This window comes from Gopherus evgoodei, chromosome 5, assembly GCF_007399415.2.
Source record: "Gopherus evgoodei ecotype Sinaloan lineage chromosome 5, rGopEvg1_v1.p, whole genome shotgun sequence".
In the NCBI taxonomy this organism is placed as follows: domain Eukaryota; kingdom Metazoa; phylum Chordata; order Testudines; family Testudinidae; genus Gopherus; species Gopherus evgoodei.
In genome coordinates this window covers 17380006-17405772 of record NC_044326.1, presented here as the reverse complement: position 1 = coordinate 17405772, position 25767 = coordinate 17380006, and the positions used below count along the sequence as shown (strand labels likewise).

General features: G+C 43.8%; 2 protein-coding genes across 3 annotated transcripts in view; one reads left to right on the top strand and one right to left on the bottom strand.

Moving 5' to 3' along the window:
• The window catches only part of TACC3 (transforming acidic coiled-coil containing protein 3), a 48975-nt gene extending 43215 nt beyond the window's left edge, over positions 1-5760 (bottom strand). For both annotated transcript variants that reach the window (XM_030565511.1, XM_030565512.1), the window contains exons 1-3: positions 5653-5760; positions 1364-1526; positions 1058-1203 (exon numbers count right to left, since the gene is read on the bottom strand). In XM_030565511.1, coding sequence (XP_030421371.1) covers positions 1058-1203; positions 1364-1525 — 308 coding nt within the window. In that variant the 5' untranslated portion in view covers position 1526; positions 5653-5760. The remainder of the gene's footprint in view (positions 1-1057; positions 1204-1363; positions 1527-5652) is intronic.
• A 2635-nt stretch (positions 5761-8395) lies between these two features.
• On the top strand, positions 8396-23464 carry TMEM129 (transmembrane protein 129). The gene is made up of 4 exons (XM_030563982.1): positions 8396-8900; positions 11438-11912; positions 20301-20460; positions 21982-23464. Exons 1-4 carry the CDS (start codon positions 8696-8698, stop codon positions 22228-22230), a joined length of 1089 nt encoding a protein of 362 aa, XP_030419842.1. The 5' UTR covers positions 8396-8695; the 3' UTR covers positions 22231-23464.
• The last annotated feature ends 2303 nt before the right edge of the window (positions 23465-25767 follow it).

Here is a 25767-nt window from a genome sequence, read left to right as displayed (position 1 = left end):
AACAAGTAGTACGACTGAGTGGACCTGTAGGCTCCAAAGTTTTACATTGTTAATTAACTGCGTTCAAAAGCAAAACAAAAAAATTCTACATTTGTAAGTTGCACTTTCAGGATAAAAGCAGCAAAGAGTCCTGTGGCACCTTATAGACTAACAGACGTATTGGAGCATGAGCTTTCGTAGGTGAATACCCACTTCGTCGGATGCATACCCACATGCATCCGACAAAGTGGGTATTCACCTACGAAAGCTCATGCTCCAATACGTCTGTTAGTCTATAAGGTGCCACAGGACTCTTTGCTGCTTTTACAGATCCAGACTAACACGGCTACCCCTCTGATACTTGACTTCATGGTGAAGAGACTGCACTACTGTACTTGTATGAGGTGAATTGAAAAATACTATTTCTTTTGTTTATCATTTTTACAGTGCAAATATTTATAATAAAAACAGTGAGCACTGTACACTTTGTATTATGTGTTGTAACTGAAATCAATATATTTGAAAATGTAGAAAAACCATCAAAATATTTAACAAAATAGAAATACCTATTGAAATTTAACAGTGTGATTAAAATTGTGATTAATTTTTGAATTAATTGCATGAGTTAACTGCGATTAAATCGACAGCCCTACTTACAAGTGAGTACCACTGAAAAATTTTTTTTAGCCATGTACATGTATTAAAAGGTGTAGGCTAAGGGCTTGTCTTCACAGCATCGTTTTATAGGTACAACTCAAGCATTGCCTCTAGTCAGACTCCTTTGACCAGTATCAGTGAAAGCGCTGAGAACAGAACACAGGAATTACTATTGTAGTACTGCTTATTACTAGGGTATTTTTGCTCCAGCTATGTAGGCTCCCCATATCATTTTTAATTTCAGCACCAGATTGCTTTTCTTGTACAATTTAGAACTTGCTGACAAGTATGAAAGTGTCAGAGTTGATTATCTCTCATTAGAAATTTGTCTGCATAGTGATCCTCAACATATATTGCATTCACAAACTAGTCACTCTTAATAGCTTTAATAATTTACAAGAAGATAGAGTGTATTACTCACGCAGCATTGCTGGATTCAGACAGATGAAGGTCTCCTGGAACTTCAGTACAATCATCTAGTGTGAAAGTAGTCTCAAGTTTATTTTCCATACTAGGACTTAGGATTCTGTGAGTCTGAGGATCCCGCATAGGAGTTTGAAAAGTTACCTTTGCAGTGGAAAAAAAACAAAAAACAAAAACAGAAAAAAAAAAAGTAGTTTCTGATTGAATATTTGTATGCCCCCGACAAAATATACATGATTTATTCTCTTAAGAGTGAGGTCCTGAAAGAGTGAGAAGGAAGTAGCTAACATAAATGCAGACATACCTTCATAGCTTTTGATACACTTTTTGGCGGCAGATTTTCTTTCTGTGATGGACGAAGGATAGAAGGTCTCCCTGTGGACTCTGGTGACGGGAAAAGGAAGGAACAGCTTTCTGCTGTTAGATCATCGTTGATGTTTTCGCTATTTAAAATCTGCAGACTCATTCTAGAAAATAAACACATTTACATGTCCACAACATGAATGAGAGGGTGTGGTGAGACAACTGTGCTTTCAGATAACAGTCAGCCTGGCCTGCTAGTGAAAGACTAAGGGCTTGTCTACATCAGAAAGTTGCAGCGCTGGTGAGGGAGTTACAGCGCTGCAACTTTGAAGGTGTACACATCTGCAGGGCACCACCAGCGCTGCAACTCCCTGTTTGCAGCGCTGGCCGTACTCCCGTTTTGTCTCGGGTGTAGAGGATCCAGCGCTGGTGATCCAGCGCTGGTAATCCAATGTAGACAGTTACCAGCGCTTTTCTTGACCTCCGTGGAAGGAGGAAGCCTCTGGTAATCAAGCTGGTTTCCTTTCCCGGTTTGCTCTCTCGGTCCCGGAGCCACCCAGCAAACCGCAGGGAAGGAGACCTGCTTGCTCGGGGTTCCGGGACCGAGAGAGCAAACCGGGAAAGGAAACCAGCTTCGCCGCGGTTTGCTCTCTCGGTCCCGGAACCCCGAGCAAGCAGGTCTCCTTCCCTGCGGTTTGCTGGCTGGCTCCGGGACCGAGAGAGCAAACCGCGGCGTTCCCGGTTTGCTCTCTCGGTCCCGGAACCCCGAGCAAGCAGGTCTCCTTCCCTGCGGTTTGCTGGCTGGCTCCGGGACCGAGAGAGCAAACCGCGGGGAAGCTGGTTTCCTTTCCCGGTTTGCTCTCTCGTCCCGGAACCCCCCTTGAAGCCGCCCAACAGCGCTGCAGTGTGGCCACATCTAACACCACTTGCAGCGCTGGTTGCTGTAAGTGTGGCCACTCTGCAGCGCTGGCCCTATACAGCTGTACTAATACAGCTGTAACAACCAGCGCTGCAAAATTTTAGATGTAGACATGGCCTAACAGACACAGAACTGAGTTTTACAAATATTCTAAATCCTTATGCAAGTTAACATACTACAATACATTGAAAAAGCAGATACATACAATATTACATCAGCAATTCTGCCTTTTAAACACAACATGGTCACTACAGTTCTCTTCCCTCCCCTCCCTTCACCCAAACCTGACAGGAATGTGCAGACATGCAGTTGTCATGACATTCAAGCTAGGCGTAGCCATAGTTTTTGCAGGGGAAACAGAATGCCTGCTAAATTTCTACATTTTATTTATTATGCATCACGATTAAGCTCTAGAAACTCCTTATTTGAGCAGAGCTTTTGATAGTTAATGTTCTGAAATGGTTCAGAAGGCATATAGGTGTAATATGCATTTCCTCCGACTTTCTCGGGATGTCAATTATTCATCTTTCTCAAATATAAATAGTGACTCAACAGTTCAAGCAGACACAATAAGACACATAAATACTATGGTTCTATGTAAATATGATCCTATGTATAATATTTTAAGCATGAGAACCAGAAGAGCTTTATAGGGAATATAATTTTTCTATTCAACGTTACCTTTGATATAAAGGAGCTGATACACAGCTCATCGGACTTTGTAGGCTGATTGGTTTTGAGTGATCTAGGGGAGCACAATTTATAGTATGCTTATTTTTCAGTGGGTTTTATATCAAGGACAAAAGAAGGGTAAGTTTAGAGCACAGTGAAAGCAAGTATTCAATAATTATTGTAAAAATGCTAGTATTTTTGATCCTGGCACTGGACTAACTCTGGCAATTTCTGACAGACACTCTTTTCATTAAGTATCAGAGGGGTAGCTGTGTTAGTCTGGATCTCTAAAAAGCAACAAAAAAAGAATCCTGTGGCACCTCAGTCTGTGCCACAGGACTCTTTGTTGCTCTTTTCATTAGTCTGTCTTTTTGTGCTTAAGACTGTGATAATAGTTACAGATGCTTAGTATTACTCTTGAATGTTTAAGAGCTATCTATGAGGGTTTTTTTGTTTTTGTTTTATTTTTTAAATGGACAGGGTATGCAAGAAAGTTTAGCAGGATTTAACACATCTGCTATTCTTTGTAGTCATCTTGTTTTAAAGGGACAGTGTCAATTCAAACTTTGGCCCCAAATTACAGCTCTGACAATCAAGTGAAGTTAACCTCATTGCTTTTTGTCCAAGCCAAAGGTGTGTGAGGGGTGAACACGCACAAACCTGTGAGCAGCAGGGAACTGAATTTTTAGAGTTGTAGTTGTAATATTCTAAGTAGTCAGTACATAAAATAGAAAGTCTAAGATAAGATTTAAGGTAACAGCATCCTTTTAATACCAGATCTCTTTACACAAGAAGGACCATTCAAAAACTTGTTTACTTATTCAATGTAGCTGCCTTTCCTTGTGCTGGAAAAGGCAATAAAAGACATATGATGTGCACAATAGGGATCCAGCATTAAGTAAGTTAAAGATACCCCTCACACACACCCAGATTTCCATACATTAGCAACCATTTCTACATTCTGAAACAAAGTCATTGTAAATACTTGATCTCTGAAGTAGTGTTGCAGAGAGTGGACTACTTTAATGTAAGATTTGGTTGAGATCTTACCTACACAAGTTAATTGCTGTGAAAACTATAACTTGATCCAGTTGCATAAATATTAGTATACCATGAGATACAACTGAATAAGAATTGTTACGCATAAATGTGATTGAGTTAGTATGTGAAAGCCATCACTAAGTTTTCTGCCTTGTATATATAAAATCTCAACAATTTAATATTTAATTGCTTTAGGTTTTAGTGAAGGAGATAATTAAATGCATTGGTGCCAATCTGCAATTGCATATTCAAAATTGTCAATATCATTAGATAAAAAGGTCAACTCAAGTTTCTCAGACCAAGTGCTGTGTATGACTCAAAATGCACAAAACCTGAAATTAGAAGATGCGCAGTTAAAACTGTTTAGTAGTACATTTTGGCATATATGTCAAACTTTAAGATCATGGCAACAGCGTACCCAAATACTCATACAGTTGTGCATACTTAAAAGTTTGCATTGAATATTCAGCATAGAGAGAAGAGACTTCTGTCGAGCATTATGAGTAATGCCTTCAGTTGTTCAGCAGAACACAGGACATGAGGAACAGGTAGCTTCAGTGCTTTGCGTGCCCAGTGTTCTATCCTGGCATGTGCAGGTTGTCTATGTACAATTCATAGAACAGTGGCTCTCAACCCACAGACCACTTGGGGCCCCATCTGCACTTGGCTACAGCCCATTCGACATCCTCAGGACCATACAGGTATTACTGTATATATTGTGTGGATGTGGCCCACATAACACACAGAGAGCTGGATGTGTGACCCACAATGGCAAATAGGTTGAGAATCGGTCATAGAATAACAATGATATTTAAAGATACCATGGGCACAAGTGTAAAACATGCCACATTGCCAAAGAAAAGTAGTTTTAAAAAAAAATTTAGCTCTTAGATTTAGCACTCAGTAAGAGCATAGTCATTGGGATGTCAATACCAATGTAAAAGAAAAAAAACATTTAAGTTAACAGCAAATGTAAATGAAAATCGATGTTCATTTACAAGTATAAGAGAGGATCGCTAGGCTAATTTTCTCAGACTTACCAACCACATGTTTAGTAAGTTCCAGCCCCAAAGGCAAGCCCGCAAAAGTAATACACAACTCAAAGGAATGTGCTTACAGTGACACACCCTCACCAGTGAGCAGAGGAGATCCCGGTCATGCCATTGCCGGGTCAGCTGATGATTAAACCCCCTGTCCCTCCCCCACGCCCCTGTAACGCTTTTCACGGGAACAAAAGAGGGTCTTTTTTTCTGGTGAATCACCGAGGCGTTCGGTTACCAGCCGAGCCAATAACGGAGCAGCGAGTGCCGCACCGAGCAGCCACAGACGTTACCCCTGAGCTGAAACAACGGGGAAGGGAGAGCAGACTCGAGAGAGCGAAGGGGGGCGACGGGAGATTGTGAGGCGCAGAGGCCGACAGACGAACGTCGCCGCCCCCGCCCCCCCTTGTCAGGACCCCTTCACCGTAGCGTCTCTGCATGAGCCAAACCCGCCAGGCCTAGGGAGTCCCATTAGTCCCCCACCCTAAAATACAGACATCGCCCTCCCAGCCCCACACCCCAGACTCCCTCAGCGGGGAACCCACCCAGACACCTCAGCGCCTCCCGGCTCCCACACCACCCCGCCAGCTTCCCCGCAGGCGAGGGGGGGGCTCCTACCTGCCGGCAAGTTCCAGGCCTGAGGCCTTGCCTGTGCGCTCGGCTGCCCGGCTGTCTCCCCTCTTCGCCCCGCAGCCGCTCTCCCAGTCAGCGGCAAACAACCAGCCCAACCACTCGCCGCCGCGGTAGCCGCCTCAGGATTTCAAATGTCAATGTTCTCGACTCTGCCAATGACAGGCCAGGAACCTATCAAATCAGAGGTGGCCTCGGTATGAACAGGCCAATCAGAGAGGGGGTTGGGGGAGGGGCACCCAGCTAATGAACGCTCCCCATCCAACTCTCTCAAGGACTAAGCGATGCTGCGTGAGGCATGCTGGGAAATGTAGTTTTCTAGGGATGAGGGTTTAACATGAGAACTTTGTCATCTCGCTCCCGCTGGCTAAGCACCAAATTCTCCCGACTGGCTTCAAGGGGCTCACAATCAGGGGCTGATGTTGGTGTGCTCAGGAAAGCCAACGAGAGACCTAAATATATTCTGCTTCAAATAAATGTTTGCTACAAGGAACATGCTGTAATATTTACTAATAAAGAGCATAGGTCACTGAAACAGCCCTACAACTGTCTCTATTACAACAAAATTTAACCTGGGCAAATAATGACTGTAATCCAACACAGATATTATTTAAAAATCTTACTGCAATATAAATATTGCAATTATGTATTTCAAGTCCCACTGCTGCAAGGATTCTTATGCTCACATGGGCACAAATGCCATAATAAGATGTTCGTAGGTGGATCACTACACCTGCATTGACCTCATGTCAGGATTCAGTTCCAGGACTTGCATAGGACTTTGTGTGAGCAACGGGTCTGCACAAGTGGGTCCCTTTTGCAGGATAAGGACCTTTGGTATTTATGAAGCACCAAGCCAATAAAACTTGTTTATTTCTAAAAAATGTAAATGTTAACAATGACATAAAACATTGCTTTGGAAACAACTGAATAAAATACTCTTGAAATTACTACATAAGGCCCAATCCTGCAATTCTTACTCACATTAATCTCACAGTCAACTTGTGACAATGCCATAGGATGCTGTGAAGGCCAAAAAAAGAAATAGGGCTTGTCTACATCAGAAAGTTGCAGCGCTGGTGAGGGAGTTACAGCGCTGCAACTTAGGAGGTGTACACATCTGCAGGGCACCACCAGCGCTGCAACTCCCTGTTTGCAGCGCTGGCCGTACTCCCGTTTTGTCTCGGGTGTAGAGGATCCAGCGCTGGTGATCCAGCGCTGGTAATCAAGTATAGACACTTACCAGCGCTTTTCTTGACCTCCGTGGAATAAGCAGGTATCCCAGCATACCTGAGGAAGCCTCTGGTAATCAAACTGGTCTCCTTCCCCAGCTTGCTCTCGCGTTCCCCGAACCCCGAGCAAGCAGGTCTCCTTCCCTGAGGTTTGCTGGGTGGTTCCGGGAACGAGAGAGCAAACTGCGGCGAAGCTGGTCTCCTTTCCCGGTTTGCTCTCTCGTTCCCCGAACCCCCGAGCAAGCAGGTCTCCTTCCCTGCGGTTTGCAGGGTAGTTCGGGGAACGCGAGAGCAAACCGCGGCGAAGCTGGTCTCCTTTCCCGGTTTGCTCTCTTGTTCCCCGAACCCCGAGCAAGCAGGTCTCCTTCCCTGCGGTTTGCAGGGTGGTTCGGGGAACGCGAGAGCAAACCGCGGCGAAGCTGGTCTCCTTTCCCGGTTTGCTCTCTCGTTCCCCGAACCCCCGAGCAAGCAGGTCTCCTTCCCTGCGGTTTGCAGGGTGGTTCGGGGAACGCGAGAGCAAACCGCAGCGAAGCTGGTCTCCTTTCCCGGTTTGCTCTCGCGTTCCCCGAACCCCCCTTGAAGCCGCCCAACAGCGCTGCAGTGTGGCCACATCTAACACCACTTGCAGCGCTGGTTGCTGTAAGTGTGGCCACTCTGCAGCGCTGGCCCTATACAGCTATACTAATACAGCTGTAACAACCAGCGCTGCAAAATTTTAGATGTAGACATGGCCTTAGATAAGGTCATGGAGCATAGCTCCATCAATGGCTATTAGCCAAGATGGTCAGGGAAGCAATCCCATACTCCAGGTGTCCCTAAAGCAGCAACTGCCAGAAGATGGAACTGGCCTTAAAACTGCCCTGTTCTACTCATTCCCTCTGAAGCATCTGGTGCTGGCCACTGTCAGAAGAAAGGATCCTGGGCTAGATGGATGGCCTATTGGTCTGACCCAGGACAGCTGTTTTTATGAATAACCCTTACTTGTGTAAATAATCCAGACATGCAAGCTATTACTTTAAGAGTGCATGTGGACGGATGAAGTTCCAGGTCCACTTGCAGGCTAGGGACTTTAGACATCTGGGATGGGGAGCAGCACCATAATCAGTCTGAAAAGAACAAGGGGAAGGTGAGTGGTGCCTCTCTGTCTTATGGAGCAGTTTTGTCTCTCTTTGGTTCTTGAGTGTTATCACTCTGAATTCTAAGACATAAAGTAGTGTTAAGTTGCAGCCTTCCAGAAAGAGTATTTTACTTGTTCAGCTAACTTCTCTGTGTTCATGCCATGAACCACTTTGCAAAGGGGGAAATTTTAGAAAATTAAACCTGCAGCTTAAGAACCGGGGCCATCCCCTGAGCTGCCAAACACAACTGTGCCCCCACAAAGCCCAGCACGGGTGCTTCCAGAACCCCACTCCCTCCGGGAAGATCCAGCGCTGCCTTGGAGACTCCAACAGCAGCCCGGTGCTTGTGGGAGGACTTTAGATAACTCGCTCATGAGTTGGTTCCGTGTTCAAGGCTAGCGTCACCCGGGCGGACGGTTGTACACGAAAGCCGAGCTAGAGTTCGCGGCGGGCCGGGAAGGCTGCTCACGGCCCGGGGGGGCCTCTCCTGGCTTTGCAGCCCGCTGTAGCTTCCCCGCCCCCGGGACGGTCCCGAGCCGGCTCTGCTGGGGGCTGGTAGCCCGCTGGGCGGAGGCCACGCCACGGATCGCCGCCTTCTGTCTCGCCGCACAACTTCCTCTCCCAGGGAACTGCGCGGCGGCCGGGCCGGGGCGGACTCGGGGCCGGGCCAGGCGCGGGGCCATGGAGAGCCCCGCCGTCACCTTCACTTTGGCCTATCTGGTGTTCGCCGTCTGCTTCGTGTTCACCCCCAACGAGTTCCGCTCGGCCGGGCTCACCGTGCAGAACCTGCTGGCCGGCTGGCTGGGCAGCGAGGACGCGGCCTTCGTCCACTACCACCTGCGGAGGAGCACGGGCACCATGCTGACCCACGGCCTGCTGCCGCTCGGTGAGGCGGGGCCGGGAGCGGGGCTGGGGGAAGCAGCTGAGGGTGGCGGGGAGGGAGGATCTGATGGGGGGGGGCTGCAGGGAAGGACTGTGGGGAGGGGGAGAGTTGCAGGGAGGGAGATTAGCCAAGGGACTGTAGAGGTGAGGGAGAGTAGCAAGGCGGGAGGGGGGGGGGGCTGTGAGGAAGGACTAAGGGGAGAATAGTTGGGGGGGGTCTGTAGAGAGGAAGGGGAAGTGGTGGGGGACAGTAGCCAGAGGGCTGTAGAGGTGGGGAAGATTGTTTGGGGGGGTGGGGGAAAGTGGTGGGGAGAGTAGCCAGGGAAAGGGGGGGGGAGAGGATAGGGAGGGGGCTGTAGGGAAGGGTGGGAGGATGGCCAGGCAGGAGAACAGGTAGGGTTGGATGAGATTAACCAAGGGACTATGGAGAACGGGGGAGTATAGCTTGAGGGGAGGGGATGGAGGGAAATAGCCATGGGGCTGCAGTGAAGGCAAAGGGGTGGGATGTGGGGTTAATGATAGCTAGGTTGTGTGGTAAGAACTGAGAGGGTGGGTAAGGAGGAAGATGGTGATAGCAAATTAAAATAGGTATTTGTAAAGTCGCTGCTGTCAGACTGTCCCATTGCACCTTCAGTTAGCGGTGACTATTTGTGTGTGGAAAGCCCTGGACCCTGGTCTGCCATCATTTAGTCAATCTCTGGACAGTGTTTTTCCCCTTCTCATCTCTTTCACTTGCTGTGATTTGCATCCCTACTTCTTTACTGAATGTAGGCTTGTCTGAACTGAGTTTGAAAAATGTGCTGCATTATGTCCCCTTGACATGGGTATGGCTGTGTAGGCTGAACCAGATCTTGAAGGTTGAGGGCTTCTTTACACGCTTCTGTCTCTTTAGCAAATCCACAAACACATCTGAAGTATGTGTGAGGTAAAGCAGTTCCATCATATCCATGAGAACCTCATTAATTTGCACCCAAAATAACCATGGTCTTGCCCTGCCTATGAGTGGAAATCTAATATCAGAATGCTCTAGTGAGATCTGGTATTACTAAGAGTTCGTTGTTTTATAAAAATTCACTATTAGAATATTTACTCAGATATTAGAGAATATTATAAATAAAACAAAACTACATGTCAATGAAAAAATACTGTGAGATATATCTTTCAACCTTTTAACTGACTGAGTACTTCATAATTTGCAGAATCTGACAATCAATAATGGGTTTCCCTGCAAATGGTGCAAATAGCGAGGTTCTGCTTGAGGCGTTAGATGTGAACGCTTAGAGCCGCTATTGAAAGTGGCCCCTAGGGTGCATGTTGTAGGGAGGTAAAATTCTGTATAAACAGAAAATAAAGACAGTCTTGCATTCACCTCACCCGTAGTGCCCTGTGTCTCTACACTGCTCTAATAAGGCAGTGTAAGTGAACATAAATAATATTTGACCTGTAGTGTTAAACAAAGTAATCCATTGTGGGAGGGAAAATCTTGTATCTCATAGGTATGAAATCACATTTACGCGTGAATTGTGAAACTGAACCATTCAGCACCACTGGCCAAGAAAGTCTCTCCGACTGTTGTCATCAGAAGACCTGCTCTGGCGGCATTAACTAAGTCCAGAGAAGGAAACAAGCAAGCACAGAAAGGTAGTTCAGGATGGTAGTATGGTGCAGGCAAAGATCTGAATCCATTTATTATAAAGTTTAAAAAAAACTGTCAAATTTTAAATAATGGAATTAATTCCATCTCGGGAACCTGCATATTATATACATACCACTTGACTTTTATTCTTGGTAACTCTCAGTTGGCTATGTTTGACTATATGTTATACAGGGATATAGTTTTATTTACTCAGAAAACTGCAATGACCTCCCTTTACTAACTGTATAATTTGGGTAAAAATAAATGCCTTCTAATGACTCAGGCTAGGAAAGTTGGAATCAGGGCCGGCTCTAGCCATTTCGCCGCCCCAAGCATGGCGGCACGCCGCAGGAGGCGCTCTGCCGCTCGTCGGTCCCGCGGCTCCGGTGGACTTCCCGCAGGCGTCCCTGCGGAGGGTTCTCTGGTCCCGCGGCTCCGGTGGACCTCCTGCAGGCGTGCCTGCGGATACTCCACCGGAGCCGCGGGACCAGCGGACCCTCGCAGGCATGCCTGTGGGAGGTCCACCGGAGCCTGCCGCTCTCCCGGCAACCGGCAGAGCGCCCCCCGCAGCATGCCACCCCAAGCACGCGCTTGGCACGCTGGGGCCTGGAGCCAGCCCTGGTTGGAATTGAAGTCACCACCCTAAAAAAAAAAAAAAAAAAAAGTCACCCAGAGCGGAGCACACCTGCCAGATGAACGTTTAGATCAATTGGTGTGAATGTGTGTGAGCTAAGATCAAGTGTAAGTAGTCTCTTGGCCTGTCCAAGGCCGTGATCAAGTGTGTTGATGTTTTTGGTCTTTTGGTCTTGAGATGAAAACCTTGTCTGTCTCTCTTGGACCTTGAAGTAAAAATATTATCTTAGTTATATCTATTGTCTTCTGAAAGCAAATATCTTTCTTTGCAGGTTATTACATTGGCATGTGCTTTGCAGCACCAGAGAAACAGCTTTTTAATTTTTACCAGGCCTCAGAAGGCTGGAAAATATTCTTCTTGCTGGCTATTCTTGCTCCAACAGTCACCGGCATCCTGGCATATTACTGGTCACAGAACGGCTGGGATAACCATCCTTTAGCTCGGACACTTGCCTTTCATGCTCTTCCACAGTCTGGTTGGCGGGCAGTGGCTTCTTCCATCAATACAGAATTCAGGAGGATTGACAAGTTTGCTACTGGAGCACCAGGAGCAAGAGTGATTGTTACAGACACTTGGGTGATGAAAGTGACCACCTACAGTTTACATGTTGCCCAACAGCAGGACATTCATCTGACGGTGACAGATTCCAGGCAACACGAACTCTCACCTGATACAAACATGCCCGTGCAGTTCCTCACCATCCGTGTTGCCAGTATTAATCCCTATGTGAAAGCTTTTGATATCCGGTAAAACATATTAACCTTGCAGTGTTATGCCGTATAGTATATGCTATTTGTTGGTGGTTAGGGAAGCACATGTGTCATATCTGCTGTGGCTGCTGTGACAGATCCCAAAACTTTTAAGGTGTTGATACCTCCCCTTTGCTGCCCGCAGAGAAAGTCGTCTCCAGTATCCTCAACATAGAGGGGGAAAATGTTCAGGGAGATTGCTACTCTGTAAGCCAGTGAAGGCATATTGGCCAATCAGAGGAACAAGTCACTCATTCCCAGAGCATGTTAAAGAGAGGGAAGCCACTAGAAGAGCTCTGGGTGAGGGATAGGGGAGAAGAGGGAACAAGGAACCTTCTCTGTCAAAATTGTCATAAAAATCAGTGACTCTAGCAAAATTGGCCATGATTCATCCATGATTTCCTTCTTCCTTTGAAATATACATAACACAACCACATCTCCTAAGCATATCACAGTGACATATTGCAAGCAAACCTAATTTAAAGAGTGGACAAGTAGCTTTGGCCTCAAATTTAACCTGATTTTAAATTTAAAATCCTGCTAGCTTCCATATAAGGAGAGATTAATAGGACTGGAAATTTCAGCTTGGAAAAGAGATGACTAAGGGCGAGGATGTAATAGAGGTCTATAAAACCATCACTGGTGTGGAGAAAGTAAATAAGGAAGTGTTATTTACTCCTCATAACACAAGAACTGCAAGTCACCAAATGAAATCAATAGGCAGCAGGTTTAAAAAAAACCAAAAGGAAGTATTTCTTCACATAATACACAGTCTGTGTATTATGTGAAGAACTCCTAGCCAGAAGATGTTGTGAAGGCCAAAATACTAACAGAATTCAAAAAAGAACTAGATAAGTTAATGGAGGATAGGTCTATCAATGGCTATTAGTCAGGATGGGCAAGGATGGTGTCCTTAGCCTCTGTTTGCCAGAAGCTGGGAAAGGGGGACAGGCAATGGATCACTTGATGATTACCTGTTCTGTTCATTCCCTCTGGGGCACTGGCATTGACCACTGTCGGAAGACAAGATCCTGGGCTAGATGGACCATTGGTCTGACCCAGTATGGCCATTTTTATGTTCTTAGTGAATGTTCTCTGGATTGTAAATTCCAATTCTCTGTTTTCTACACTGTCCCTCTCTATTGCTGTTTTTGTTTTACAAGTCACTGTTCATGTAGGAGCTAGATGAGCCTATAGTTCTGTAGCAAAATGTAGTTAACAAAGGCTATTTTTAGTGATGCTGACATCCTTAGTAATGCTGTCTCACAAAGGAGTAAACAAACAAAGCCCTGTTGTTTGTTTTTATTCATGCTTCTAGAAGGATATTTAAAACTGTATATTTGAAAAGGTAGCTGACAGTGTCCATTTACATGGCTGAATCTGTAAGCTTCTAGTCTGTGGGACAGACTGTGGCTATAACTGACAGACCAAATTGTAAATGTCAGAGGGCGGTGAAGTCTAAACTAGAATAGCAGATATATTCAGGCCTGATCTAAGATACTAATCCATCAATTTCAGTGTGGTGTTGTTTATTTACGGTGGCATCCACTATGCCTTGTTCAAACATTGAAAAAGGATGGTCCCTACTTCTAGGAGCTTAGTATAAGGAGAGTAGACAGAGGGCTTGTCTACATCAGAAAGTTGCAGCGCTGGTGAGGGAGTTACAGCGCTGCAACTTAGGAGGTGTACACATCTGCAGGGCACCACCAGCACTGCAACTCCCTGTTTGCAGCGCTGGCCGTACTCCCGTTTTGTCTCGGGTGTAGAGGATCCAGCGCTGGTGATCCAGCGCTGGTAATCAAGTATAGACACTTACCAGCGCTTTTCTTGACCTCCGTGGAATAAGCAGGTATCCCAGCATACCTGAGGAAGCCTCTGGTAATCAAGCTGGTCTCCTTCCCCGGCTTGCTCTCGCGTTCCCCGAACCCCGAGCAAGCAGGTCTCCTTCCCTGCGGTTTGCAGGGTGGTTCGGGGAACGCGAGAGCAAACCGCGGCGAAGCTGGTCTCCTTTCCCGGTTTGCTCTCTCGTTCCCCGAACCCCCGAGCAAGCAGGTCTCCTTCCCTGCGGTTTGCAGGGTGGTTCGGGGAACGCGAGAGCAAACCGCGGCGAAGCTGGTCTCCTTTCCCGGTTTGCTCTCGCGTTCCCCGAACCCCCGAGCAAGCAGGTCTCCTTCCCTGCGGTTTGCAGGGTGGTTCGGGGAACGCGAGAGCAAACCGCGGCGAAGCTGGTCTCCTTTCCCGGTTTGCTCTCGCGTTCCCCGAACCCCGAGCAAGCAGGTCTCCTTCCCTGCGGTTTGCAGGGTGGTTCGGGGAACGCGAGAGCAAACCGCGGCGAAGCTGGTCTCCTTTCCCGGTTTGCTCTCTCGTTCCCCGAACCCCCGAGCAAGCAGGTCTCCTTCCCTGCGGTTTGCAGAGTGGTTCGGGGAACGCGAGAGCAAACCGCGGCGAAGCTGGTCTCCTTTCCCGGTTTGCTCTCGCGTTCCCCGAACCCCCCTTGAAGCCGCCCAACAGCGCTGCAGTGTGGCCACATCTAACACCACTTGCAGCGCTGGTTGCTGTAAGTGTGGCCACTCTGCAGCGCTGGCCCTATACAGCTGTACTAATACAGCTGTAACAACCAGCGCTGCAAAATTTTAGATGTAGACATGGCCTGAGTTTAAGGAAAAGGCCACAGTAATGGACAACCTATAGACAAATCAACTTGACTTGCAGCATGACAGAGGTTTGTCTAAGAGAGATTTAAAAGTGGACTAGGCAGGACAGCTCAGGGAGGTCATAGGAAACATGAAGGAAGGCACAAGGGTGATTGTGTCTAAAGCTGACAAAGCTGGAACATTTGCAGAACTGTGGAGATTGTGGGGGGATGGAGGAGCCCAATGCAATCCTTGACAAAGGAGTATAAGTAGAGAGGGGCAAATGTGTGCAGGGCTTTGAAGGTGGTGACACAAAGATGATTCATTAGCTGATTATTTCAATTGTGTTTTAATGACGCAATAGTAAAGTCACATCCACTGTTAAGAATCAGACACTTAACGTTGGTAATTTTTTTCCAAAGAAATATCAAGGCTTTCCTTTTGTGGCTAAATAAATTATCACCAAGAATAGTTTTTATAAAATCAGAAAGTTCTTGTAATAAGAAAATGCAAAAATAGCAAATCTCCGTAGTATAATGTAGATGTAACATAACTAAGTCATAATAGGACAAAACATCCCCTTCCCACTGTGTGCAGTATGGGTGCATACCCTCAGGCTGAGCTGCACCACTGTTGGCAACAGTGGAAAGTTTTTGTAAAAATTCACTTGTGTGAACAAGGCCCCAGACATCCCATATATTCAGCATGAGAACCTAGGACCTTCTGCCCTGAACACACAGGCCTCTACCATTTGCACTGAAGGAATACCTCTACTTGCTATCAGCAACATTATCTTTAGCTATAATTCTTCATTTAGCAGTGCACTGGAGCAGCTCTCCAAAGGGCTGTATCATTCCTTTCTCACACAGTTGATTGATTTTTTTCAGTTTCTCTTACATATCTCTCCACTGACCCTCACACCCAACCCCAGTTTCTACCATCCTGCTGCTGGCCAGCAGTGCTAAACAACACTTGGGCTTCCCTTTCTACTCCTGGTACCCTGCCTTTTTTGCTTCTCCAACCACTGCAAGGCTTCTTGCACCTGCCTGCCGCTGCAGCTCAATACACTACTAGTTCGTTCTTCAGTAGTCTACTCTCCTGCTGCTCCAGTTAACTCCACCCCCTGCCCGTTTCTGCTCATTAAACCCTTCTCAGCCATCTCCCAGGTCAGGTGCATCTGATTGTCTCTCCCTGAACTTTCAGAAAACATTGGGGGTTAGGGCATTTATCCACTCTGTAGTCTGCAGGCACCAGAAGATAGCATCACAAACACTTGAGCAGATGTGATTCCATTCAGCCAAAGGCAGTGGTGACACATTCTAGCCAGCACATTACGAATACATGTTATCCCAGGAATGTCTCATTTAAAGTATCTCCTAAGTGCAGTTCTCATGAACTATTCATTTTCCTTTTTAATTTTTTGCAGACTCCTATATATTGAAACTTTAACTGAGTAATATTCAGAGTGATTGCAGCCCTATGTTAAAATATCACAGAAATGAAGGGCTGGAAGGGACCTCAACCTCACAAGGCCCTTTAGTCCATCCCCCTGAGGCAGGATTAATTTTACTTTATCATAGTATCAGAGGGGTAGCTGGGTTAGTCTGAATCTGTAAAAGCAGCAAAGAGTCCTGTGGTACCTTATAGACTAACAGATGTTTTGGAGCATGAGCCAGCTACAAAACCAGTTTCTCCTCCCTTGGTTTTCACACTTCAGCTGCTAGAAGAGGGCCTCATCCTCCCTGATTGAACTAACCTCGTTATCTCTAGCCTGCTTCTTGCTTGCATATATATTCCTGCCCCTGGAAATTTCCACTACATGCATCCGATGAAGTGGGTATTCACTGACGAAAGCTCATGCTCCAAAACATCTGTTAGTGTATAAGGTGCCACAGGATTCTTTGCTGCTTTTACTTTATCATAGGTTAAATTGCCTATCAAAATGGTTCTCAGTCTACTGAAGTTAAGATATAGTCAAAACAAGATGTGTTGTTTTCAGATACGTATGATCACTATTTAAGCTTAACTTTTAAAGGCTGAAAAGCTGAGTACTAGAGACTATATCTCTGTAGACAAGAGTTTGATCTGTTAAATCAGCTTAGCCTTAGCCTTGAAAGATTTCTTTCTAGTAATGGAAGAGTATTCTTTATTGGTTCTGGCTGTGACAGAACCAAAGAGCTAGTTGTGTCCCTGCAAACTGCACTGTCCAAATAAGATTTATTCATGCTCCTGAAATTACAGTCCCAGTGTAGTGGTTTGTATTAGAGGCTTCTGTTTCCTAGAAAGATCCAGCAGTAATTCCCTTTCACCGCCTGATTTTTCCTGTGTGCCATCACTGTTTAAAGCAAAATTGCTGTATCCCTGTGCTGCCTCAAAATGGGGGAAGAGCAGGTTTAAAAAAGAAAATCTTAGTTAAAGAACATAAGTAGCTCAGAGAATTAGCAATAGGATATAGAGCCTTTACCTCTTTGGCCTTGTCTATATTAGAACATTTTTTGCTACAGTTTCTCTCTTTTGCTACCGCAGGTTCAGTTCCATTAGCGAGAACACATATGAGAGCCTTAGTATAGACAAGTTACCCTCTACCACAAGTTTTAAGCCCCATGTTGTGGTGATTTATGCTGAGCAGTGCTTAAAACAATGGTGGCCCCCAGGAGCCATATCTAAACTAGCATTGCCACTGTGGCTACCACCTTTGGAGCTAAACTGGTGTTAGCAAGGGTGGGCAACTTCAGCAAAAATAGCCTAATGTGGACACAGTCAGTGTTGCTGGACAATAGTGATACAGAGTTGTTACCATCTAATGCAGAGATCGGCAACTTTTGGCACGCGGCTCGCCAGGTAAGCACCCTGGCAGGCCGGGCCGGTTTGTTTACCTGCCGCGTCGGCAGGTTCTGCCGATCGTGGCTCCCACTGGCTGTGGTTCGCTGTCCCAGTGGGCCGAAGGATGTGCTGGCTGCGGCTTCCCGCCACCCCCATTGGCCTGGAACAGCGAACCACAGCCAGTGGGAGCTGCGAACGGCCAAACCTGCAGATGCGGCAGGTAAACAAACCGGCCCGGCCCACCAGGAGGCTTACCCTGGCGGGCCGCATGCCAAAGGTTGCCAATCCCTGATCTAATGGGTGTAGGTATAGCCTATGTGAAACATGAAATCTCAGTTGTGTTACCCATAATTCTACATACAAAGCAGTACAATGGTTGGCACTCATTAACACTCATTTATTTATTTGAGGGCTGTCAAGCGATTAAAAAAATTAATTGTGATTAATCACACTGTTAAACAATAATGGAATATCATTTAAATATTTTTGGATGTTTTCTACATTTTCAAATATATTGGTTTCAATTACAACAGAGAATATAAAGTGTACAGTGCTTACTTTATTTATATTTATTTTTATTACAAGTATTTGCACTGTAAATAACCAATACAAGTACTGTAGTGCAATCCCTTTATCATGAAAGTTGAACTTACAAATGTAGAATTATGTATAAAAAAAAGCATTCAAAAATAAAACATTGTAAAATTTTAGAGCTTGCAAGTCCACTCAGTCCTACTTCTTGTTCAGTCAATCACTCAAACACGTTTGTTTAAATTTGCAGGAGATAACGCCGCCTGCTTCTTGTTTACAATGTCACCTGAAAGTGAGAACAGGTGTTCTTATGGCACTGTTGTAGCCGGCATTGCAAGATATTTACGTGCCAGATGCGCATGCTCCAACCATCATTCCAGGTGACATGGGTCCATGTTGATGACGGGTTCTGCTCGATAACAATCCAAAGCAGTGTGGCCTGATGCATATTTATTTTCATTATCTGAATCAGATGCCACCAGTAGAAGGTTGATTTTCTTTTTTGGTGGTTCAGGTTCTGTAGTTTCCACATCGGAATGGTGTTCTTTTAAGACTTCTGAAAGCATGCTCCACACCTCATTCCTCTCAGAATTTGGAAGGCACTTCAGATTCTTAAACCGTGGGTCCAGTGCTGTAGCTATTTTTAGAAATCTGACATTGGTACCTTGTTTGCATTTTGTCAGATCTGCAGTGAAAGTGTTCTTAACATGAACAACATGTGCTGGGTCATCATCCCAGACTGTTATAACATGAAGTATACGGCAGAATACAGGTAAAACAGAGAAGGTCACATACAATTCTCCCCCAAGGAGTTCCGTCACCAATTTCATTAATGCATTATTTTTTTAATAAGCATCATCAGTATGGAAGCATGTCCTATGGAATGGTGGCCGAAATATGAAGGGGCATGTTTAGCATATCTGGCATGTAAATATCTTGCAGTGCTAGCTACAAAAGTGTCATGCAAATACCTGTTCTCACTTTCTGGCGACATTGTAAATAAGAAGAGGGCAGCATCATCTCTTGTACATGTAAGCAAACTTATTTGTCTTAGCAATTGGCTGAACAAGAAATAGGACTGAATGGATTTGTAGGCTCTGAAGTTTTACATTGTTTTTAGTGCAGTTATGTAACAAAAATCTACATTTGTAAGTTGCACTTTCATGACAAAGAGATTTAACTACAGTACTTGTATGAGGTGACTTGAAAAATACTATTTCTTTTATTTTTAAAATAATATACACTTTGATTTTAATCAACACAGAATACAATATATATGAAAATGTATGAAAACATCGAAAATATTTAATAAATTTCAGTTGGTATTTTATTGTTTAACAATGCGATTAAAACTGTGATTAATCGTGATTTTTTTGAGTTAATCGTGTGAATTAACTGTGATTAATCGACAGCCCTAATTTATTTATTTATTTGTATTGCACCTAGCTATGTGATATGTGCCTGACAGGAACAATAACTAAACTGATATCTGCCCCAGAGAGCTTACAAACTAGAATTTAGACATGATGTAAATAAGTGAGTGCAAATAGGTCGGGGAAGGGACTGGGCAAGGTAACATATGTAAATCCTGAAGAGACTCAGTAAGTTGATTTACACTTACTGGTGAACAAGAGTTATTTTGGTTTTATGTAATATTTTGGTTTATCTCTTGTATGGCCCCTTTTGGCAGTCTTGGCAGAGAGGCCAAGGAATTGAATGAGCATGAAGTCCGAACTACACTCTGAGCCCTAGTAGCTGTGCATCTCAGTCTAGTTGAGGCATGATGATGACCAGTGTGAGAAGCACGCACCATCCAGGTTATAACTGTCCTGTAGCTAAAGGGATGGCTTCACGCTTCAGGATTGTCAGACTAGCCCCTTTCATGCATGCTTAAAACCAACATTTTCAGAAGTGGCTTCAGGGTTGTGATGTCCCAATTTTTGGAGCCCCAGCTTGACTGAACTTGGCCATGATTTTCCAAGGTGTCATAGACCTGCAACTCCATTTGAACTCAGTGGGAGTGTTGGTGCACAGCATCTCTGAAGAAACAAGCCAAAGGTGTCTCAAGTTGGGCGCTCAAGACAAGAAGCCAGTTTTGAAAATATGGTCCCACACGAACCAGCCACAATAATTAAAAAAAAAAGTGAACAAGTTTAGGGTTTCAGGGTTTGGCTTGACCTGTGGAAAGGAAAATAAAGCTTTTCCTTTTACTACCTATTTAAAAAAAAAAAAAGCCCAAAGTTTATTTTGACTAGATATCAGACTGCATCAAGCTACACAGTTTTTCTAGGTATTCACTTTTTTGATGTTATGCTTCAAAGTAGCAAGCAAGATAAATGTTCTCTTCTTACTTAAATGGATGATGAGATGACATTCTATTCCATCCTTTCTTCTTTAGGTTGAACTCCACAGAGTATGGGGAACTACGAGAGAAACTTCATGCTCCAATCCGTAATGCAGCTAACGTTGTGATCCATCAGAGCCTCAGTGACTTGTTTCTGGAAACCTTTACATCGCTGGTAGAAATTAATCAGACATACCCTGTTCCCAGCAATCAGGTGGGAGTTTCTAATCACTTGACATTATAATAATTGTAGTTTCTGGCTTAATCAAATTTATGATTACTGTGTTTGCATAGTGGTTATCTTACAGTTCAGTAAATATTTAGTAAAGTAAACCTGGCTGTTTTTTCTGCTGTTTGCTCCAAAAGAAGCTATTGATTGATTAAGTTAGGGGGAGGACGGGAAATATCATAATAAGGAGTTTTATTTTAATTTAATGTCAACGGTAGGGCTTTACCTGGGGAATTTGGAAACGATGGAGTTAAATTTCCATGTGGTGTCTAGAAAGCTGAAGTCACAACTCCTATTAGTAATTGAAATTGATGGGCATCAATTTCACCTTGCCTTGACAATTTGCCTTAGCTAGTCTTACACCTTACATCTTGTATTTCTGGAGAGCTAAGTTACTTTAGATCTGAGCCCAGATCCTTAAAGGTTTTTAAATACCCAATGTCCTTTGAAATCAATGGAAATTAGGTGCCTAAACATCTTTATGGATCTTTAATGCATGAAATGATTCCTAATCTAGATCTTATTTTCATTATAAACAGTATTTTGAATCTTTTCTTCAGTAATATTAAGGACCAAGTGTCAATGGAAACAAACCTTCAGGCTCAGAACTGTACAGCTGTCGGGTTGAGAGAGAGTCACTTTATTTCAGTCCTTTTAGCTTGTGCTATCTTTAGGTGTAAAGTACTTGGGCTTCTGGGTTTTGGCTTGATACTGACTGATACCATAAGTAGTGGTCTACATTGAAAAAGAGAGGTGATGATTTGGGGATTAAAACACAGAAATGGGAATTGGGAGATCTAGGATATCTCAACTCTCTGAGTGACTCTGAGCAAGGTACTTGATCCCTCTGTAAAATGAAGATAATATCTTGCAGGGGAATTATGAGGCTAATTTGATTATAAATAATACTTGGCACTTTTCACGTATAGAGTCAAGTGCTGTACAAAGTATGGTAAGTATGATAAAGGCCGTTTTACAGATGAGCAAAGTCAGGCACAGAGTGATTAAGTGACTTGCCCAGGGCCACACTAATGATTGAAAAAGCTGAGAATAGAACTCAGGTGTAATCCTCCCAGTTTAGTGCCCTATCTGCTGGACCACGTAAATGCTTTGAGGGTCTGGGCTGGAAAGCCCAATGGCAATGCAAATTATTATTGTTAATAAAACCATTAATAACTGTTCTTCCAGCCTGCACCTTTCCCAGGGGGCTGCAGGTGCACACTCAACATGACTAACTGTGGATAAATGCCCAGATAGGCTGTCCTTTTCAGTTATACAACATTTGCAGGAAAACTCCCAGTGGGTGAAATCCTGGCCATCTTGAAAAACACCCATTAATTTCACTGGAGTCAGGATTTCACCCAATAGATCTTCCTTCCTTTTGGGGGAAGGAGAATACATAAAAAACATTACATTTCAAGTAGCTTCGTAAATGTTGTTGAAGAACAATAAAAGCAATAATTTGCTATACAGTTATGCTTCTTTACCCTTTTTCTCTTTCTATAGGAGCTCGAGCCATGTATAGGGTGTATGCAGACTAATGCAAACATCAAGCTTGTTAAAAATTGTCAAGAGCCAAACGAAGGAGAATGCCAGCAATGTTACTGTCGTCCTATGTGGTGCCTGACTTGCATGGGGAAATGGTTTGCCAGCCGGCAGGATCAGCAGCACCCAGAGACCTGGCTATCAAGCCAAGTGCCTTGTCCAACCTGCCGAGCCAAGTTTTGCATTTTAGATGTTTGCATAATACAATGAATAATCTTGGTACAATTCACCTTTTGAAATCTGAATGTATTCACAGCAGGGTTGGATGCAAGCCCCATTAGATTTATTTCTTGCTCTTCTGCTTCTGAAGAGGTAAAAGCTCTGGAGTTTTCTTCTTCAGAGCCCTGAGAATGGCAACCCAACATTTTCTTTTAATTTTTTCCCACTTCACAAATGTGTTCTCAGTTTTTATTCACTAACATAACAGTTAAAATTTTAGATTGTTGAGTTTTGTGGGGGGGTTTTGGCTTTTCATTTCCAGACTCTTGGATGCACTTTAAACCAATATTAGTGCCCTATTTGCTTCCCTTATATCAGAGGTGAAAACCTGGTAAGCTAATTTTAAGTGCTATTCTAGTTACAGGATTAAGCATTGGTGTTTAATGATTCTTTAGCTAAGGGCTAATTTTCCTTTATAATAAGATGTACTAAGCAGGTTGCTATTGCTAAGGATAGTCGGCTCAAATCGCAACCTACCTTTCTTCATCTTGAATCCATTTGTAAAGTCCATGTTAATCTTTGTGGGCTTTCCTCAAAACAGATGTCTCGGTGTTGTGTTTTTCCTTTCCACCAAAACAGGCCCACAGATCAACTACTATAGACATCTAGGAACTCCCAAAGTTGTGTAACTTCTGCAGGGAGCTTAGCACAAAGAAGAATAGAAATACAAAATAATTTGTTTCCAGATATATTTAGTATACAAGGAAGCTTATTCAAAAAGCATCGTTTATTCAGTTCATTAACCTGAAGTGCTCTTGGTGCTGTTTAGAGCATCTTATGGCTAAAGCTATTTTTTCCCTGTTTGGAGTCTCAACACTCTCTAGCTAACGCTAATGTTAAGCATGAATTGTCCATATCTGGAAGGAGAGCAGTGATCATCTCAATTTTCTGAGTAATCCAAAAGAATGTTCAGCTGTGTCAAAACCTGTAGCTTTTTCCTAGTCAACTGCTTTTCCAAATGAATGGGATGTCAGGACTGGATAAGAACGTGTAGCCATGCTGACTATTTTAGATATGACCATTATTAGTGAAATAGGTTTTGATTTGGTTTTCTGCTTTATTTTGAAGCCTGATAATAAACATTTATCACTGCTTTAACATGAATAGGAGAATTTTGCATACCTCTGGTGTCCCCACCAGGCTCGTTTGTCAGCAGGTTTTGCACTGTTGGTAGCAGTGGTTGAAGCTGTAGTGTAGACAGAGTGTGGATTAGACAACACAGTGGTAAAAATGCCTGTGCTTTCCTATACTACAGCTTCCACAATGGAGCTGCACCAATGCAGAAAGTCTCGAGATTTTCCTGGTGCAGACAAGACCTTAGTACTAGCGCCTGTGTGGCCTTGTCTACTCTGGCACTTTCCTTAAAACCTCCCACTGATGCAGCTCCACAAGGGGTAGATAGTAGCACTGGGAGTGTAGACAAGGTGCTAGCAGTCGCCAGCATTTGAATCACTGTAGGTCATGTAGGACCACTTTGAGCAGAAGTAGATGGCGTAGTGTAAAAAATAATAGCAGCCACTCTACACTAGAGATCTCACCATTGGTAACAATTATGCTTTTAAGAATTAGATTTTTATTGGTAAATGTCAGTAAACGTTGATTTCACCATACATGCACAAACTGATGACAAAATATGTCCAGCAATACTAACTGAAATTTATAGATAGGCAAAGTGAGAAAAATGCTGCTTGAGAACTTATTAGAGTCCCACCTCAATGTGTATAAAGCATGTTGTAATGCTGGCTTTAACGGAGCTGGAGCAAGAATGCCATTTCGGTAGCCTTAACTTTTTGAATCTCAACATCTACTGTCATTAAATAATTATTGTCTGGACCACCACCACCCTCTTTTCTCCCTCCCTGCCTCTCCCCCTCCCCCCCCCGCCATTTCCTGAAAAGGTGAACATTTAAATAGAATCATAGAATATCAGGTTTGGAAGGGACCGCAGGAGGTCATCTAGTCCAACCCTCTGCTTAAAGCAGGACAAATCCCCAGACAATTTTTTTTTTTACCCCAGAGCCCTTAGTGGCCCCCTCAAGGATTGAACTCACAACCCTGGGTTTAGCAGGCCAATGCTCAAACCAAACAAATAAAAATATTTTAAAAAAGCTTACAAATAAACGTCTGTAGTATCTGCCAAAATTATTTAAAAAACAAAACAAAACAATTCTGCTAAGCATAGTAATACAAGCAGTGAGCTGCAACAGTGAGAGATTTCATTTAAACTTTGGTGTATCCACAGCCTGTGTGATATGTAGACACAAACCAGGCATGTCAAGAACTGGTTACAAATATAGTTAAAACTCGTATTGTGGACAGGTTTAAGGGCACTTAGAAATGGCATATAGACCTCTTTTTTATTTTAATATTCATATATATAAACTGCCAGACTATTTGTATTTGGGGAAAATACTCCCTTGAGCATGCATCACAACTGTTAGGCATTCACTCTTTACTATGAAATACTGGCTACTATTTATACTATATATTAATTAATAATGATGATTTTCCTGGGTTTCACATTTCAGCTGTTTCAGATTGTATGTAATGGAAACTTGACACAGAGGCTGATCATGTGGATCTGAATCTCCTTCGTAAAAAATTGCTAACTGACATCAGTGTTTTATTTGACTAGAATCAAATTGAATTCCTTAACTTCAGGCTTGTGCTACGTCTGGAAAAAAAATCACAACACTAACTAATAATTTAAAATATTCTCCAGTAGTTTGTGGGGAGGTTATTTTGAAGTGACATTTACAGTATTCTTTTAGCTCATATTACACAGTCTTAGTGGGCTGAATTCTGCTCTCTGATAGGTGTGTGCATTTTCCCTCTGTAATAATTTTTGCAGATAAGGATACTTTATTATCGTATTTATTTCAGTCAAGTTTGCACAACGCAGTTGTAAGGCGGTGTGGTCTTTGATGGAGTAGGTGTAGCAGGGAAATGGGAGTCTGAACTTGGCTCTCCCACTGACAGTCACTCAATTTCTATGTTTGTTTTCCCATTTGGAATAATAATCTACTACTGGAGAGGTGTTATGAAGCTTAATTCATAAGGGATGTAAGATCCTTGGATGAAAAGCACTATAGAATTGCAGAGTATTTTTTAATAAAGTAAAAATAAGATGATTGTCAGTATGTCTTTTTAATAAGCTTTCTTATCTGAGCAGCTTGCTCAAGAGATTCATTGTATATTTCTTTACTTTTTTAACTATAAAAAGCCTCTCTTTGAGGTGATTGGAAGTTTTAATTTCAGTGAATCTTTGTGTCGTAAGAATAGAGCTTAGTAACACTTTATAATATTGTAGTATACCAAATGTACTAATACACATAAATGTAAAATATTCTTGCATGTTTTAAGGGTAGTGCTGTATCTATAGAAGTACAGTGTTTTTCAAATGTGGCCACATGTGGTCACCAGAGTGTTTTCCTGTGGCCATGACAGCCACCTGGGCAGAGATGGGGGAGGGGTCAAACAGAAGCCCGTTCCTGCAGTGTCCAGGTGCTCTAGGAGAGGGCATCCCCT

What these genes read in the sequence shown, in the direction of transcription:
- TMEM129 (XM_030563982.1), top strand. Translation starts at nt 8,696, where the DNA reads ATGGAGAGCCCCGCCGTCACCTTCACTTTGGCCTATCTGGTGTTCGCC. An exon ending in CCACGGCCTGCTGCCGCTCG is followed by an intron (nt 8,901 to 11,437) that starts GTGAGGCGGGGC and finishes CTTTCTTTGCAG; the next exon opens with GTTATTACATTGGCATGTGC. An exon ending in GTGAAAGCTTTTGATATCCG is followed by an intron (nt 11,913 to 20,300) that starts GTAAAACATATT and finishes TTTCTTCTTTAG; the next exon opens with GTTGAACTCCACAGAGTATG.